This window comes from Peromyscus leucopus, chromosome 5, assembly GCF_004664715.2.
Source record: "Peromyscus leucopus breed LL Stock chromosome 5, UCI_PerLeu_2.1, whole genome shotgun sequence".
Lineage (NCBI taxonomy): Eukaryota > Metazoa > Chordata > Mammalia > Rodentia > Cricetidae > Peromyscus > Peromyscus leucopus.
The window spans coordinates 14,196,717-14,216,300 of NC_051067.1; the positions used below are offsets into that span (position 1 = coordinate 14,196,717).

Below are 19,584 nucleotides of genomic sequence, written 5' to 3' on the forward strand. Positions count from 1 at the left end.
GGAACAGGGAGAAGTGTACTACAGCCCCTTCCTTCCTTCCTTTCAATTCTTGATGCTTTTCCTAATTCTTGGCGCTCCCATGTCACCTCAACAGGGCTCTGCTGGAATCAGGTCATCAGCACCTGGGGACCAGCCTCCCCTTCCGAAGAGCAGACTTAATCCAACAGCCATTGCAAGGGCAGCAGAGTCCTTGTCACTGTGAAGCATCACGCTCTCTACTCTCAACTGTGTGTGAGACGAAATGGGGTGCGGAGCAGCAGCCGCTGAGTAGAACCCTGAAGCTGGCCTCTGTCCGTCTTTGTGAACAGGAACACCAGAGCCCAGTGCTACCCAGCACCCTCCACCTCCTGCTCCTGGCCCAGGCAGACCCCAGAGCACTATTTCATTGTCTGAATCAAATCAAGAAGGACTTTATTGTGGACAATTCCACAGCATTATTGCTTGGTCTATAAAGTCTATTGTGTCTATAAAGAGACATTTTCACAACCAACACATGGACTTTATATGTTTGATCAGTGACCATGAAAGAAAAAGCTTTAAACCTGTTCTTGCCAGCAAAGCCCACCAGCATGCACAAGAAAACAGGACATGCGGGTGGGGACTGAGCCTCTGGTCACAGAAACTGCTGCAAAATGCCTGTGCCTGACCTGGGGTGAACATTTCAAAGCCTTTTAAAAGTACACACAAGCCAGCCATGGTGGTGTATGCCTTTAATCACAGCACCTGGGAAGCGGAAGCCAGCCTGGTCTATACAGCAAGTTCCAGGGCTAACCTGGACCTGTCCAAAAATAAAAAAAATAAATAAAATTAAATTTAAAAAAAGCCGGGCGGTAGTGGAACACGCCTTTAATCCCTGCACTCAGGAGGCAGAACCAGGCAGATCTCTGTGAGTTCGCGGCCAGCCTGGTCTACAGAGAGAGATGCAGGACAAGCACCAAAGCTACATAAAGAAACCCTGTCTTGAAAAACAAAAACAAAAACAAAACAAAACAAAAATAGCAAACACCATTCAACACCCTTACCTGGTCTTTCACACTGTATTTTTAAACACAGTTGTTTCACAAACTCTAAAGGCAGCTGAACAACTTCCTGTAAGAAAACACACAAAATGTACAGATTGCACAATGTCCTAAAGACTGTTAATGCTTCAGAACTATGCACGGTTAAACAGAGTTAAAATAGTGAATTTCACAGTATGTGTATTTTATCCCCAAAATACTATAGTTTAAAATTTTTCAATGTGCCAGTTTGGCAGTAAAAGCTGATCTAGTATTTTTCAGAACATGTAGAAGTTAAACAGAGCCAAAAACATTTCAGTTTCCTAAAGGCAGCTGGCTCCCCTCACAGTCAGCCAGGACCCACGACGCCAGTGACTAGCCACCCCAACAGTATCTCCTGTCATAGCCCCTTCTGATCCTGCAGTGTCTGTAGACACAGAATGAGGGCCTCAGGACACCCTGGCCAGATGGTCACCAAGCTGTGCCTGCTGGGCAGCAGCCCGAGGTCTGACAATACTGGGCTCACGTGGCTGCTGCTCTCCCTCCACTGTTTATTTGCAATGTGCAATGCAAAGAAAATCTGTATCAATCCAAACCATGGTCCTCACTGACATCCCTGCCCTGTGTTCTCAGGATGGCAGAACTGGGACTTCCAAAAAGTCCCAAAGTGACAAGGAAACCTGCCAAGGACAAAACTAGGATCTAGCCTCAGGGAAACCCGGCTGGCCTTCTTTATTCAGCCTCAATCAGAGACTGCCACTCAGTCTAGCACGCAAGGGCCAGAAGAGCATCTTTCCCAGCAGATGGTACCTCTGACAAGCTTTCTCCAAGAAGACATGAGGAGGTACAAACACTATTCAATGGACATATCCTCTAGAGAACTGCAGGAATCCTCCAAACATCCCCAACACTAGACACTGTGGAGGACAGGCTACAAAGTCAGCAGCCAAGAAAAAATGACAAACAGAGGAGACTTTCAAAGTCCCAAGCTCAGAAGACAGGTCAGGTCAGACAGGCAGGCCAGGGGGGGTCCCCTATCTAGTTCCTCCCACCACAGGTCAGGTGCAGAGATGGTACCCCAAACAAACAGGAGTATTAAGGGTTTTCAAAGCTTTTCTGCTAAGCCCCTCACTGAGCATCATCCACAGCACCTCACACCCATGCTCACACTCACAAGCCTCTTCCAGGAGGAGCCTCCAGGAATGGGCCCACATTGCTCCTTAACCCACAGGAACACAGGGCGAAGCTCCCTTCAGGCTCAAGGATAACATATCAAGTCCTCACTGGAGAACTTCACCATGCAGGAGCATCTGGCAGGGCTGACTGATTGCCATATGGCACAGCAGGTGGAAAAGCTTGGAGATTCTTAGTGCACAGGGCTATCACTGAGATGTCAGTATTGTCAGCACAGAACTGGATGGAAATCGAAATGTAGATAAGTCACACTTACCCCACAATGAACATAGTTCTCCCCCAAAAAGTCTTTCATGACATTTTTGCCAAAGTCTACTATGTTCTGCAGATGCTGAAGTATCTCTTCTGAGGTCTGGAAGAGACAAGCACAGGATAGCTTCAGGACAGACCTCCAGGCAGGGCTCCTAACACTACTCCCTCCCAGGAGCCCAGCCCAGGATAGACTAAGCTGCCATCCCACGTATACTCTAAGTACTGTGCACCCCACAAACCTCTGGAGAACTCACCACCCATACGCAGCAATGCTCTGCACAAGGTATGTGCAGATATCCCATAGCTCCCACAACTGGATCTTGTCAGAACTTAGCCTGACAGAAAAGCCCAGAACACACCCAGTGGCCCTCTACAGCTGTGTCATAGCTCCTGATAAAAAAAAACCCATCTGGGGACAGAAGGGTAACCTCGTGAATCCCCCACCAGGAAGACACTGCCCAGGAAGGCCTAGCAGGTCATCCACTGAGGTGGGGTGCCTGCACACTACAGCCATTGCACAAGGACAAGCAGGACAGAAGAGGCTGCAGCCACCCCAAGACACATCTGACAGAAACAGAACACCTTGAGTCATTCCTCTTCAGCAGCTGAGGTAGAAGCCAAAGGATGTTTAGACCCCACCTATTCCCTCCGCCTGCTTAACCCACCTTTGGCTCTCACTCCTGCCCCATTAAAGACAGCATTCCTGCGTGCTCCCAGGAGACAAGCCTTGAGGGCCTCTATCATCTCTACCACCAATGTCCCATAGCTCCCATGACCTCTGCCCTCCAGATGCTCTAGTGAGTGAGACACTGAATCATCAATCCTGTGCACCGGACACAACCTCCTCACCTTCCCCCACTATGGAGCCAGGTGAGCCTATGTGACTCACAGGCAGCTGGCCATGTACAAAACAAGATGGGCCAAGTGTCTCAGCCTCCCTCACAGAGAGTGCTGGAACAAAAGGAGCAGATAAGAAGCTGTGGCCATAGGAGCCTCCAATACTCAGTATCTACCTGAGATTTACCAGGAAGCAGCAGTAGCTCAACTTGGGTAGACAGGGAGCAGGCAGGCTTTCATGGAGGGTCCACATGCTGTACTTGGATGACTCTGCCAACACAACCTACTGCTCTACCTGAACTCGCCCACTGTGATTTTAGCAGAACAGATTGTCTACCCAGTGTGACACACTGTATTTTCTTACACACAGTTCTGCTGAGGCAACTAAGGAACTCATCAAGATCAAGTCAAAATCTGGGATCCTGAGCAGGGCCCACAGGCCTGCACCAGGGCTCATGCAGACAGACCTACCATAGAGTGACACACAGTGACTCAGAGGGCCTGTTAGGTCTCATACATCAGGAATAAGGGCTCACTACTTCCCATATTGAATGATTATATCATACTTAAATTTCTACAATTAGTATTAATATTTTTGCACTGGAGGGCTTAGGATATAGGATACACCCTAGAGGTAGAGCACTTTTCTGTCCTAGGCAAAGGTAAGTAAAGACTGTGATGACTGTAGTCGGCCACTGATCTTACCTTCTTCTTATTTGGAGGAAACTTCAGAAAACGCAGAACTACACAGCGCTGTTGGAAAGTAAAACAAAACATGATCAGTACTGGTCCAACACTCAGGTATAAGAGTCAGCAGTTGTGGGTGGGGAAAGGGCAGCATGGAGAAACCCAGTAGGGTCATTTTCAGAAAGCCTGAACTACAAGGCAGCCAGCAAAGTCTGTGGCCTTTGGCCCAGCCCACTCACTCCTAGATATTTATCTTAAGGAAATAGGAAGTTACCAATCATCATCCAGGGGCTAGGGAGATGGTTCAGAGGTTAAGAGCACTGGCTATTCTTCCGGCGGTCCTGGATTTGAGTCCCAGCACCACTTATGCACACGGTGCACAGTTTGTGAGCTGCCCAAAGTTAAGTACAGGCAGCTGAACTCAGGTCCTCTGGAGGAGCAGTGTAGTGTATGTTCTTAACCTGTGAGCCATCTCTCCAGCCCTCTTGCTTTTTTTTTTTTTTTTTTAAGTAGGTTCTCACTATATAGCCCAGGCTGGCCTCAAATTCGTCACCTCCCAAGCACTGGGATCATAGATGTGTGCCACCAAGCCCAACTCATTTTACATTCATCAAATCACAATTTCTAGTAAGATCCTGTTTCAAAATAAACGAAAGTTGTTTTTGTTTTTTAAAGCACAAATTGTTAAATGAAGTGTGCATGTGATCTCTTTAGATGAAGAACTCTCGAAGAACGCTCATGACAAGTTCAACAGCATTTCCAGGTTGCAACAACACACTTTGGGTTTGGGGGTTGGGTTTTTTTGTCTTGTTTTTGAAGCAATCTCATTTCAGAACACAGTATGTAACCCAGGCTAGCCTCACGGTATGCCTCCTGTCTCAGCCTCCCAGAGCTGGGATTGAGTTCCCAGCCAGCCTGGACTGCACGCAAGAACCTATTTCAAATACATACAAAAACGCACACACTCAAGCTGGGTGTGGTGACATGCACATAATACCTGCAGTCCGAAGGCCGAAGCAAGGACTTCCATGACTTCCAAGCTTACCCAGGTTACATACAGCATGAAACCCTGTCTTAAAAACAGCTTTTAAAATGGTGGCTGGAGAGATGGCTCAGAGGTTAAGAGTGCATACTGCTTTTGCAAAGGACCCAGGTTTAATTCCCAGCACCCACATGGCAGCTAACAACCATCGATAACTACAGTTCCAGGGGATCTAATACCCTATTCAGACTTCTCAAGGCCTCAGGCATGTATGTGGTACAAAGACATACATGCAAGCAAAACACCCACACACAAAGAATATAAATAAGTCTCTAAAAAAGTGTTTTGTAAAAACACAGTATTTGTGGGTTATCTAAGAAGCAACAAAGGCCCTGTGGAGACCCCCAACCATGCACACTACTCCTCTTATGCTGGTTGGGATCTCTCAGCCCCCAAGTCCATCTTGTTTAATTTAAATATTTTTTAATAAATTCTGTTTTTAATTAAAATATAATTTTAATTTATTAATTAAAATATAATTCCTCCCTTCAACCCCTCTCACATACTCTGCCTCTCCTTCTCAATGTCACTGAGAAGGCCTCAACAATTCATTTTTTTTAAGGGTCTACATTGCCCAGATTAGGGTTAGCCTTGTACTCCTGGGCTCAAGTGATCCTCCTGCCTCAGCCATCTAAGTAGCTGGGACTCTGTGAGAACTACAGGCATGCACCACCAAGCACAGCCTCTCCAATCCCTCTTACTGAGTTCCCATTGCCAACTGGTGCCTTGCATCGGATACACTGCTAATGAGCTGTAGAGCTGAATGCCAATCCTGGCCTGCAGAGCTGGGACCCAAGGCATACAAGCTAGAATTGTTCCCTCCGCATATTCAAAGCAGGCATCACCAATTAACCTTGGGAATCACTGGGTTAATGATCACTTTAATGAAAGTAAAATTTCATCTAAATTTTTTAAAAAAAGAAGTAGGTCTGCAGAAAAGCTAATTATAATCAACTTCTAGAAACTCTCTTCTAAAAGCTGATTTTCTCCTCACCTGGGTACAACAGTGCTTGCTGTTCTGCTCAAGAACCTGTCTGATTATAGCCATCCAACAATTAAGACAATGTATGTCAATGACAGGAATGAGTATGTTTTCCACAGAAAGCCTGGCCATGCTTGAACATCAACGCAGGACACACTGATGCTTCCTGCCTGCCCTACATGTAGGGGAAACCTCACTCCCATAGGGAGCCCTCGGGAGCCATGTTTGTTCTCTCAGAGCTCTACTGCAACCCGAGGAACGCAGGGTCTTTCTCCACTTCCCAGGGAACTAAGCTGCACAACAGAATTTTTAGCCAGACAGGCCCACCCAGGAAGGGTGGTGCTAGGCAAGTCACTTGAGCCTTTCTATCACAGGAACTCCCCACTGTAACCTCAGACAAACCATTCAGAGGGCCTGTGCACACAAATGCCAACAATAGGAACTCATTGACTCCACACCTGGCAGCATCTTATTATTAATATGAGTGTACATTTCCAAAGTTCCTGCCACTGTGTTCCTGATAAACACAAGACAGCTTGCCTCTTTACAAATGGAAACTATACATTTCTTTTGCATTATTAGCGTGCACACACACACACACACACACACACACACACACACACACACACCAAAAAAAAAAAAAACATGAGCATCAACATAAATTAATTCAGAAAGCAAGTCTCTAGCCTACCAAGAAAAAAAAAGTTAATATACCCAGGCAAGGTGGCTTATACCTACAGTCCCAGTACAGTACTTGGAAGACAGAAGGACAGCAGCCTGGTCCACAGAGTAAATTCTACTCCAGCCTAGATTACAAAGAGACTAAAAGCCCCTTTGGTCCCAGTAACAGGAGACAGAAGCAAGCAGATCTCTGAGAGTCCAAGGTAACCCTGGTCTACAGAGTGAGTTCTAGGCTAGTCAGGGCTACATAATGAGACCATGGGGGGTGGTGAAGAAAGTTACTAGGAAGAAAATATTGTGGGCTCACTATTCCCCCAGCACTCACTAACATCAACATTATCACTGCTGCAAACAGCACATGCAGAGCACCAGAGTATACTCCCAGACTACAAACTCCCCACCACCTCTCCCTTTGAGGTGGGCCACACGAATCCCAAAATATAAAATGTGGAAAGCCCAGACATTAAGATTTTGGCCGTTAAGGTCAAAGTCATGTGCATTGGAACACTGTTCGGAGACAGGCCTGAATCGTAGGGGCATCTCCACATCACATTTGCAGTTGTCCAGCTCCATGTGGCTGCTGAGTTATCAACTAAGGGGTTGGGAGTGTTGGCTAGTCCCAGGCAAACAGTATGGACACAAGCCTTGTGAGGCCTAAGCAGCAAAGCCCATAGTGGCCCACTGGTTCTCTATTACTGGACCATTCCTCCACAAGGTATCCTCGGCCATCACATCCATGAGAAGTAGCTCAGTCTTTCTATCAACCACAGGAAGTCTCTCCTTTCCCATCAGGTAGCTCAAACCATGACCAACGAAGAAAAATCTCAATGCAGTGACGGATGCATTTCAAGGAAAACTGTTTTCTCCACCCACACATTCATCATCCACAAACTCCCCCAGGAGAACTGTCATCAGCTTTAAAGGTCAGTGTTAGTATCAGCACTCAGACACATTCAGCTCACCAGAGCCAAGCAACCTTCCTAAAGGGCCTCCCCTGGCTGAGGTGGGTGGTTATGGGAAGTGAAGAGCTGAGGCCACCAGGAGAGTGTCCAGTGACAAAATAAAACAAGTGAAAAGTCAGCCCCAAAACAGCTCCCATTAGCAAGAACCGAGTAGAAGAGGTGTCACTGGCCAAAGGAGGCTAAAATAGATGCTGCGGAGGATTTCCTGCCACCAACAAAGGCATGTAACTAGGGAAGGATTGGAGGCAAGAACATCAGAGTGTTCAGAAATCATGTTGTAAATGTGGAGCCATTGGGTATTGCCACCTTCTTCTACTACTCTGTATTTTTCTGGGAGGCAAAAAAAACAACCACTGAGTAATAGAAATAAAAGGCCACACAGAACCTTCTAAAATGAAACTCAAAGAAATGCTTCCTTGCTCGCTTTTTTTCTCTTTCTTTATGGTTTTTTGAGACAGGGTTTCTCTGTGTAGCTCTGGCTGTCCTGGATCTCACTCTGTAGACCAGGCTGGCCTTGAACTCACAGAGATCTGCCTGCCTCTGCCTGGAGTGCTGATACTAAAGGCGTATGCCACCACTAGCTTTCTAGCACCGTGACAAAGCATCTGGAAAAAAAAAAAGCTGAAGAGGAGGAAAGGTGGAGTTGGAGAGATGGCTCTGCAGCTAAGAGCACTGGCTGCTCTTCCAAAGGTTCGGTTCCCAGCACCCACAGGGTGGCTAACAACTATATGGAAACCTAGTTCCAGGGGACCTGAGTCCCTCTTCTGGCCTCTGTTGGCATTGCAAACACATGGTGAACAGACATACATGCACACAAAACAGCATACAAATAACAATAAATAGAAAAAAGAAAATAATAATAGTAATAATATATAATAATAAAACAGCATACAAATAAAAAATAAATAGAATAAAGAAAAGACTTGTTTTGGCTCATGGCTTCAGAGGTTTACATCCCTAGCTGTTTAACCCACTGCTTTGAGCCTGTGGTGAGGTAGAGTATCATGATGGAAGTGCATGGCAGAGGAAAGCTGTTCCCTAACTTTAGCCAGAAGAGAAAGCAAGAATTTGAAAAGGCTGGGGCCCCAATACCCTCCCTCTTCAAAGCTAAGGATCCAATGACCTAGCTTGTCTTCAACTAGGTTTTGCTTCTAAAGGCTCCAACAGCACTGTCAGCTGGGGACCAAGACTTCAACATGGCCTTTGAGGGTCCGTGAAGATCCAAACCATAATGGAGAGAGAGACTAGGGGGACAATTAAAGCCCTTTAGTGAAGATAAGCTATCCTACCACCTCTCAGGTACTCTCAGGGTAGAAAGAGCACTATGTCAGATGTCCCAGGGACCACTGTGCTCTGACAAGGTGGTGAGGAGATAACTCAGGAAAGGGTCCATGAAAGATCCCAGGAAGCTGAGATCACTGGCAAGGGAAGGGATACAAAAGAGCATCACCCCTCAGAATATGGCCCCAGGTTCCAGAAACAGCCTTCTACCCAGCCCCTCCAAACTGTAAGGATGACTTCCAGGTGGAAGCCACCGTATGTTCCAAATGTGTCTCCTGAAACCAATTTCCACACACACGCTCAACCTATAAGGAAACCATCCATGGTCTACTAGTTACCAGAGGCACAAGATGACAAACCACTGACCCCTCTGACAACCAAATACACATCCTCACAACCTCTTAAGCAGGGGGATGAGGTGCTCACAACAGCACCCTTAGCCTCAATGACAGCTAAGAGCCTCAGAGAGAATAGGCAGACCCTCAGAAGCAGCAGTAAGCACTGGTTCCTTGTCCATCCTCCTTCCTACCCTTTGGTAGCTCTAGCTCGACCTCCCAGCCATCCACCCAGGGTGAAGAGGACAGAGGTGTGAACCACAGGGGGAGGTCACAAAGTGAAAGAATGTACACATTGATGTCATCCTGAGAGCCCAAGGGGAGCTACGGAGACAGGACAGGCCAGCTCGGTGACCCCTAACGGGTGGTGGTCCCAACAATACGTGAAAAGGAGTCAAGACTCACAGAAGCCACAGGTGGTGTCAGAGAAATACAAGCAAATGTCAGAGCCCCTTGAACCACCCACCCAGACTGTGATGATGATGAGGGTGGGCCAGCACAGAACAAACAGCCTTGTTCTGTAAACACACAAAAGCCTCCTGCATCGCTGCTTTCTGAAGACAGAGATCGGTACTGAGAGCTGAACTCTGACTGAATTTTGACCAAGCAGGAAGGAGTCAGGGAGGGAGAAAGGTCACCTCTGAAAATGTAAATGTAGAAAAACAAACACATCCTTATACCAGCAAGGCAACACAAGGCTAACCATCACCCAAGGGAATATGGAAATAAATGCTAACCTAGCAACACCAGATTAAGGAATAAAGAGTGAACGTGCAATGAGACAGGATGTGACCAGACCAAACCACCAAGAAAGAAACACTTCAACAGCATCAGTCTGAAAGACCACCACTGAATATCTCAAGTGTAGGACATGTCATTTCTTTAAGAGATGTCAGTGACAAGAAAAAGTTCAAACTCTTTCAACCAGTTCTAGGTGAATAGTGAAGATGGATCCAACCAGGATCTGGGTAAACACCACATGATTGGAAAAACAGAAATATCAGCTGTGCTTTAGCATGTCTACAAAGGAGGATAATTCCTCCAGCACTAAAGGGATGGTCTACCTAACTATCATAAATAACCCTGTGATGGACATCTTTGTGAACAATACCTATTTTCACTTCCAATTTTCTCCTTATCAACCACATGAGAACAGAAATTAATTAGATCCCAAACTACAAACTTTAAAAAAAACTTTCTTGTTCGTCCTGATTTTTGTCTTTTTCACATGTTGTTGGGGTTGCCACCCCTTAGGAATCTGTCTCCATAGACAGATTCTATGTCTCCCCCTGGACTCCTCAGGATCTCATCAATGGGTGGTACATTCACTTTGTGACCTACACTATGGTTCACATCTGTATCCTTTTCAACCCTGGGATAGTTTTGATGTTGGGTTCTAAACTCAGGGCATCAAACATGCTAAGTGCACATTCTAACACTAAGCAACACCCACAGCTCATTTTTCCTAATTATAATATATATTTAATGAATATATAATTAATGTAAAAAGTTTCAGATTCTTCTTTTTTTTTTTTGAGACAGACTCTCACTATGTATCTCTGGCTAGCCTGGAACTGGCTAGACAGACCAAGCTAGACCCAAACTCACAGAGATCTCCCTACCTCTGGCTTTCACAGTGCAGAAAATATTTTTTAAAACAAAAAGAGGAGCCAGCTCTGGCAGCCTTTAATCCCAGTTCCTAAGGAGGATGAGAAGGATGGCTTGAGTGGATGAGTGTGAGGTCAGCCAGGGTAACACGGTGAACCATTCTCAATCAAGCAATCAAGTGATACTAATGTAAGTGGCTAACTACTTGTAATATTTTGATGTATTTTCTTTCAGTCACGTGTAATTACAATCACACTACCTGTCTGTAATTTCCTTTTTCCAGTTAACATTAGTAACACTTACCCACATTAAATAGGTATTAGCCTACTTTATCTAATCCATCCACTATAAAATAACTATCTAAACTGTTTATATTGTAATACATACATCCTAACACACAAGACTGAAAGAGAACCTGTGAAATGACCCCAAAGTTTGTCGTTCACACCTTAAAGGTCTAGACACTATTCAGTCATAGAAACGATCTGAGGCTCTCCACAGAGTCTCTGAAAGGTTTTAAAACCAGACCAACTTGCAATAAGCAGTTCTCTTCAAGTTTTGATAAATGTTCTTTCTGAGCAGACTAGTTAAGTAACAAGTCTTTCATGTTACCTCTGCCAGTAAGAAGAAAAAACGACAGTTCTTCATAGTAATAGGAGTGGGCATTGATTCCCCTGCACCTCATGGCCAACACAGCCCAAAGGCTAGGTGCCCTCGACAACTAAGAGACTGGATGACAAACAAAATGTAAAGTAACCTCACAGATTCTGAGCCAAAACCAACAAGTGGGAGGTAAAGGCAGCAAATACAGCTGCCTTAGGAGAGCTAAGCTGTGGTGGCCTTGATGGAGGCCACAGGCGTCACTGACTGAAATGGCTAGTAGCACAAGTGTCATGCCCTCAGGCTGCCTGGAGGAAAACCTGTGCTAAGACGCAGCACATCCCGCAGGATCCATGCCTGTGGCTGCAGACAGGACAGTGACCAGCTGCTGACAGCCTGGCAAGTGTATCAGAAGTCTGTCTGCACCGGGTACTGTACCTGGGAATGGATACACTGCAGAGGTGTCGGGACAAGCTGTAACTCAGAGTGACAAGTAACAGTGGAACCTTCTGGACCTTTATCCCTGAGAGTAGGGGGCCAAGGGAACCCTGACACAGCTCACCTGTGAACTGGCTGGCTATTCACCGTCCTGTCTACCCAAGCATCACTATGTACTCCTGCAGCCCTCACTTAGCTCCTCCACCCCAAGACCTGTACACCACAGAAGGCTCCTTTTCTCATTCCTTGTTTGCACATGGCAGAACAGCACATTTTCGTTCAGAGCTGCTGGCCAGTGACAGTGCTGATGTCCCCACCGGCACACCCAGCTCCTGCAGGGTGGGACTAAGGATGGCTGTGCACACACACTACAGAGGAGGAAGAGCTTTTCAGCTCAGGGGTTGATACTAGTTCAGAAAAAGTGGCCATGGCTGGAGAGACTCGGACTGGATGAGGCAGGCCTGGGAGGCTTAGCAGAGACGCAAAGTTCACCGGTTCTCAAAAGAGAAGGAGGGCTACAGACATGCCCAGTACCCAAAGGAGCAGCGAGCCTCTCCATCCCGCTTAAAAACACCCATTCTCCTTGGTCACAAAAGGCACTGAAAAAACTGCCTTTCGGGCTTTCTCCTCTTTGGTCCACAGTCTCAGCAAACACACCAGTAGGGCAGAGATGTCAGCTGGACTCAAGGCCCAAGCTCTAGGCGGCTCAACACTCAGCACAGGTCGGTACAATCTTAACTTCATGAAAGCAACACGCATGCTATTCCTAGCTCCACGTTCCTAAGGCAGCCTACTGCTCCTCCGCCAGTGGTAGCGCTGGGAATCACCCGGGCTCCCTGTGCTATTAACCTTCTCACATGACACCTCCTGCCTTCGACTCCCCCGGCCCACCACATTCCTGCTAGATTGTATCAGACAGCAAGATGTCAGAGAACCTGGGCCTGCACACAAATCCATTCGCTTCTCTCCCTAAGTTCGCCCCCTTGGAAATCACTACGTCTTCTGAAACTCCCTTTCAAGTTGAACGCAGGAGAAACCGTTTGAAGTTTATGATCTGGATGCGAACCTGCGGTAGCACCCGTTCCTAACTAACAGCAGCTCCGTGGTCTCTGAGGCTGAACTCCAGGCGGAGCGTGACAGCACTCTGGGTACCTTCGTCAGTGCTGCCTAAGCCCTGACCCCGTCTCGGCCTCTGGCCCACCGTGGCCTGGCAGTAAGATGAGCATCCCAGCGGAGGCTGCACAGCGTGAGGCCACGCGGCACCCACAGAGGGTGGGAAGGAGTACCGAGGGGACAGAGAGACGAGAAGGGACACTGGGAGGAAAGGGGGCCAACGGAGACAGGGGTGCCGGGAGGAGCACGGAGCTGAGGATACTGGGAGGGGGGTACCAGGGAACCACCTGAGCGGAAGCTGGAGGAGGAGTCACGACCCGAACTAGAAGGCAGTAGGCACAGGGCTGCCAGAGCCGTCGGTGAGGCCCGGAGCCGCGCTGCCCGCCGGTCGCTCACCTGCGCGTGGGCCACCACAAGGCTCTTGTTGCCTTCGCCGTGGTAACCCCATTCATTCTCGTCCATCTTCCCCTCTTCCATGCCCCGGCGCCCTGGAACTTCGCGGGCCGGGACACGGGGACGAGAGCAGGGGGCCGCCCGCCTCGCTGGGCTCCAGCCGCAGCCGTCTGAAGAAAAGCGCCTGTCAGCTGCCGCCTGCGCTCTAAGCCGCGGCTACTTGCAAGCAAGGAGCGCCGGAAGCCACGCCCCCAGAGGCCGCCATTCCCCGACCGGGCAACTTCCGGGTCCCGCCCACCTTACCGTCGATATTCGGGGCGGTCGGTGAGCTTAGGGGCCATCTTATGTGCTGGCAGAGTGACTCACTTCCGAAACGCAGACTTGGGAACCGGAAGGGAGGTTTCCGGATCTGGTACCGGACGTTGAGGCGGGAGGCTGCCTGTCACCCGGGATCCAATGTACTCCGCATCGCGTGGTCGTATGGCCACGACTGCATCTTCGTGGGCTATAGAAAGGCGCTGGGCGACTCTGAGCCTCCGCTGTCACGTCTGTAGAATGGGGTGGGATGAACTGCACCCTCATTGGCTCTCCCAAAGGCAGAGGGGGACATCAGGTGGTGGCCACAGTTCACGACGGGAAATGTGGCGAGGCGAGGGGACCTCACCGTGGCGCTTTTGCCCCCGGGACATCCAGAAATGCAGATGGGGCAGTAGACGCCGTCGCGGAGAGCAACGGCCGCAATTTATCCTTTGATGCGAGGAAGAATGACGCCGCATAGTAGAGCTGCCTTGAGGATTATATGAGGAACTTATTATGCTCTTAAAAATGATTTAAGACTGCTCGCCTCTAATCTCATCATCATTCAGGATGTGGAGGCAAAAGGATCTCTATGAGCTCGAGACCAACCAGGGTTAGATAGTGAGATCCTGTCACAAACATAGTTTTCACACTTGTGTTAAGATGATTACAGTACTGAATATTGTGTTAGCTGGTGTATGTGAAGAAAATCAAGCTTAATGCAGATATATGGTTGTTGCATTAACTTTTCCAAGGGAGACTGGGCAAATAACTGATCACTCTAGATAGGGCACCAACAACAGACCACAGAAGTGACTGTACCCTTGATGAACCAATGAATTTACAAGGGACGCTTAGAGAAGCATGGGGTGAGTGTAACTTACATTAGTGTGGATGACCTCAAAACAGCTGTGCCACAGAAAAGTCCCACCCTAAATAGATTTATTCCACTTCTAAAAACTAAATGGATTTCTCCTTCAGTTAGTCTACTTCCTTAGATACTCCTGAAAGCCCATGCAGCTGAGGCTGTTTTAAGAAGGTAAAGGCTATGTGTTGCTCTGAAGATGGGTACACGGCACTCCAGTCTTCCTCGGGCTTTCTTTCCACCCCCTCTTCTGCTGCTGTGTTCTCTGAGCATTGGGAGGTGACAGAGATGCTTGGTCATTGTCTTCCATTGTGGCTGAGTACCAGACCACTGTCACAGCAACAGCCACTTCATTCTCTGCAACTTGATGGGCTGAGTCTTCTCAGTAACTTACCCACTGGAAGAAAAGACGAAAAGAAAAGAATCCTCTCTACAATTGACATTGACACCTCAGTCATCTATAGGTATAAACATAAATGTTTATCAGACTATCCGACAGGCACGTACCCATTTAACTTATTTTTGGAAATACAGAAGTAATTGCCACGCTAGGACCCTATGACCTCCCCAGGTAAAGGCTTTTATCCTACAGTACCAACATGAGTCCCTTCCTGCAGAGCAGTTCTTAAAGACAATCAGACATTAGTTGTACCATTATTGTACCAGGGGCACATCTATCTGGCACACAGGTAACCTTAACACTGGTGTCCATAGATAAGTAGGACCATTTGTGACAGTTCTCCCCTAGCGGCCTACATAACACCTGGTGCTTCCAAACATCCGTCTGCAAGATGGGGGCTTTCAGCTCAACCCGCTTGAATTGTGCATGTCCTGCCATCAGCATATGGCATCTTCAGCAATAGCATTGTACCGTCTAGTTCCCATGTGCAGCCAACAGCAGTGGCAACAGCCTGCATTGTTCTGGGATGCCAGGGACCACCCTGGCCAACAATCAAAGGAAAACAGTCCACCCCTGACCCTGAGATTTTCATTCAGTAACCTTACAGTTTCTGGGAGTGTCCTTGTCCCTCCATAATGGCTACCTTCCTTCAAAAATCTTTGTTTTAAAGCTTGCAGGTACAGGCTGTTGTAGGATTTTCTTAATCACTTTACTGGGTATCATCTGCATGTCATCCAACCATTAAACTCAGAACTTCACAGCTGTGCATGGTCCTTGCACTTTGTGCAGGATAACTTCCCACTCTTGCTCCTTAAGTGCACTTGCCTGCACTCCAGATGCTTTTCTAAGTCTGTAAGATATTCAGAGGCTAGAATTATAAAGTCCTTTTACAGATGGTGGGCAGATCTCTAAAGACCCACCAAGAAAGTGTCAACTGTCTTAAGACAAAAAAAAAAGTTAGGGGCTCAGGATGTAGCTCAGTTGGTGGAGTCCTAGTCTGGCATGCACAATCTCTAGCACCACAAAAACCAGACTTGGTAGTACACTCCAGTAATTGCAGCACTCAGAAAGGGGGAGGCAGGATGATCAAAAGTTCAAGGTCATCCCTGGCTACTTAGAGACCAGACTGGGACCCATGAGATCATATCTCTAAACCAAAAAAAGTTAGCAAGCAAGGTCCAAAACAGCATGAAAAGATCCCAAACATCTGTAGCAACTGTTTTTTCAAAAGAGCAACGTTGGACACAATGATGTGGGTGGGAGGGGACAACCTATTTAGCTCCTTGTCATCTAGTGTTTATCCACAAGCCACCCCATTTCCTCATCCTGGGGTGCTACCAAAGGGCCACTCTACATTTTCCCCCACCTAGGAGCTCAGTGGACCTGGCTCACACTAATTGCCTTGGTCTGATGCCAAGGAGGAGTGTGGCTATACCTGTCTGCCATGCCCACCAATTCCCTGGGTCTGACAGGCTCTGGGCAGAGTGGGAGGCTGCTGCCTCGTCCTTATCCACACCTGGCTATTGAAAGGGCCTGGCTGGGCAAACAGTCTCCACCCCCACAGCACTTTCTTGCAGGAAAGAAAGAAACAGCACACACCGAGGAGCTAATTGTCAGTGCTGGGTCAAGCTTAATCCTTTTCACCTGCATTGCTCTCATTTACGCCTTCCCTTACCCCTCTGTGAACTCCTGCTCAGACTTAAAAGCCTTCAGAGACACAAGCACTGAATTTAGCTGTCTCTTTTTGTCCTAGAAACTCTATCTCAACACAAACCTTCCCACACGTGCTTTTGAGTGACCTGTTTTTTCTTTTTTTCATTTCTTCTTGATTGTTTCTATTTTGTGAACCCAGTTTATATGCCAGTATAAATTATTCAGATTGCTGGGTGGTGGCAGCGCACGCCCTTAATCCCAGCACTCGGGAGGCAGAGCCAGGCGGATCTTTGTGAGTTTGAGACCAGCCTGGGCTACCAAGTGAGTTCCAGGAAAGGCGCAAAGCGACACAGAGAAACCCTGTCTGGGGGGGGGGGGGGGAGGCGGGGGGGGGGGGGGGAATCATTCAGATCTGCCAGAGCCCCTCCTACCTCATAAAGATCATGATGTATCCTAGGGTTATACCAGTCCCAAGGCCCCTGCTGAATTACTTTCCTTAAGCTCTCTGGTGAACAAGGGCCCCAATACCACCTCTGTCCTATCTAGTCCCCTCAGTAGCCTTTTTACCACATCTCCCCATGCAAATCATGATTCAGTTCTGCCCACTGGGCTCCAACTTTTGGATTCCAGAAGGTTTGGTTGACAATCTCTTTTCCGTCCATCCCCCAGCTGTAAGAAATAGCAAACCATCCTCTCCTTTGTGTACCTACCAGATCGAGGCTCACGAGATGATGTCTTTTTGTCACTGTTAGTTCTTCAAACAGACAAGTTTTCTGGGCAGAGAGCTGGGCCTCAGTTGCATGCAAGGGCAATACAGCTTCACCATGGTTCTCTTATAAAAAATGCCATACATGCTACTTTCAGGATCTGCAATGGATTCCCTTTTGCCAGTCACTTCTGAGATCTCCCTATATAGCCCTGTTGGACCACGTCAAGAATGAATGCCACCCCATAAGACATTGGGGAAGATGGCACCACCAGGATTGCTCCATGAATTTTCCCTTGGGGCAGACAGCTCAGCCTCCTTTGCATATTTTATCACTCACAGCAGGAACAATGCAAATGCAGCCACAACAAGGAGGTATACTGCCCCACCCCTCCCAGAGGAGAGCCGCTGCAGGACTTGCCCCTGGGACAAGTGCCACCCCAAACAGCTTAGCTTCCATTTCGTGTTGTGCCACCCTACAGAAAGGCCCCTGCAGATGCTCCTCCAAAACTCACCCTTAGTTTTGTTCTGTCTCTGTCTGGGTACCAAGTGCTGCCTAAGTTTTTCTGAGGAAGACAAGAACAAACATCCATTCATCCCAGATAGGACAGTAGCAGCTGACCAAAGGACCTACCCATCTAGTCCAGTGGCTTTACTGGACTTAGGGAAGCATGGATGACTCCCAAACAGATGCCCACTGGAAAGTCCCACCCTGGCATGGCTAACGGCTCCTAAAAGCTGCACAGATGGATCCCCCCGCCCCGCACCCCCTACTTCAGTTAACCTTCTGTCCCATATACTCCCCAGACTCTGTCTATCTAGGGCAGAATTATAACTGGGAGTGTGGTATGCAGGAGGGAGCGGCTATAATCAGAGGTGAGAGTCTAATGATCCTTCTCCACACTCTACACATGTGTGTGAACGTCAACAAGCCAGGCTTCTTACTGTCTCGTGCAGGTAGTCAAACTGTTCTGATTAAGGTGCAAACACCCATGTTATATCAGGAGGGCTGCGTTTCACAACATGGAGTCATAAAAAGAAAACCCGAGAATGGCTGGTCCAGGCACCGCTGTACCTCTGGCCAGACTCAGGTTGAGAGCAGTGAAAAGAGGTCAGTGAGTCAGGAAAATGAGGTGACTTTGAGCATCTTTTTCTAGGATACTAGGACCCCCACCTCACCCCAGGGAAGGTGGTGGGAGGTTGTTTAGGATAGTTGAGAAATGGAGGTAGAAGAGCCACTCCAGAGAAGAGACAAGCACAGGACAATGAGAAGACAGCTCCCAGAATCTAGGTTGTCCCATACCCCTAGAAGACTGGGGACCGTGAACATGACTGAGTTCCCAACTCCCTGTGAAAAGAGCATTGTGTGCAGTCAGAAGCAGCAGTTCCGTGTGCTGCATTGAGACACTTCCTTGAGCAAACCTCACGACTCTGAGAAAACTGTGTATCTTGATTTTTTTTTCCAGTGAGTATTATGACAGATACGACTTACAATTGCAGTGTATGCTTGTGACAAAAAGCAGATTATGTTTTCATTGCGATTGCTTTTAAGGTCTCCACCGACAGTGTCTGCAGAAACCACACAAACCCCCCTCCTCACCTTGATGCATCATTGGATGCAGGGGAAGAGACTCATGGAAAGAAGACTCATGGAGAGGGCCTTGCAGAGGAGAATGGTCCTGTCTGAAGGGCAGGCAAGCTGGAGAGCCACATCTCAGCAAAGGCACAGAGTGAACAGTTGTTTCCACGGCCTGGCCCCATACCTCCTTCTCATTACAACACTGACATTTTTCAGTGGGGAAAGCACCTCTCCTCTATTCAGCTTATGCAGTCTGACTTAAATGTCCTCCACGCCTACTATCAAGCCTGGTCTCATGATACTGACCGGAAGAGTTGAGAATTACATTCCTGGAGAATAAAAACCACCCCCTGCATTTGGTTCGGGAGGCACAGGGTGCGGTCCAGGTTCATGGCTTGGAGCTCACTCCTGCACCGAAATGAGTGAAGAGAGAAGCACTCCGTGAAGCGATGGAAGAGCCAGAGGTGGGAACCTCAGGGGACAGGAGCAAAGGGGGAAGCTATGGAGCTGCAAGGATGGGTAAGGCATTCACCAAGTTACTTCAGGGTTCCTAGTGGATGAGCGTGCTGGTATGAGCTGTAATCCCTGCAACTGAGAAGTGGAGGCAGGAGGACCCCGAGTTCAAGGCCAGCCTCGGATACACAGTGAGAGCCTGCCTTAAAAGAGAGTTCTTCTCATTCA

General features: G+C 47.9%; 1 protein-coding gene across 2 annotated transcripts in view; it reads right to left on the minus strand.

Annotated features, from left to right (window-relative positions):
• Ippk (inositol-pentakisphosphate 2-kinase) overlaps positions 1-13,660 on the minus strand; it is a 68,840-nt gene extending 55,180 nt beyond the window's left edge. Inside the window, exons 1-4 of one of the 2 annotated variants that reach the window (XM_028863828.2) lie at positions 13,407-13,660; positions 3,987-4,034; positions 2,449-2,544; positions 1,023-1,089 (exon numbers count right to left, since the gene is read on the minus strand). In XM_028863828.2, the coding sequence (XP_028719661.1) occupies positions 1,023-1,089; positions 2,449-2,544; positions 3,987-4,034; positions 13,407-13,487 (292 nt within the window). In that variant the 5' untranslated portion in view covers positions 13,488-13,660. The remainder of the gene's footprint in view (positions 1-1,022; positions 1,090-2,448; positions 2,545-3,986; positions 4,035-13,406) is intronic. The other variant, XM_028863827.2, reaches the window with a different exon arrangement.
• Between the last annotated feature and the right edge of the window lie 5,924 nt (positions 13,661-19,584).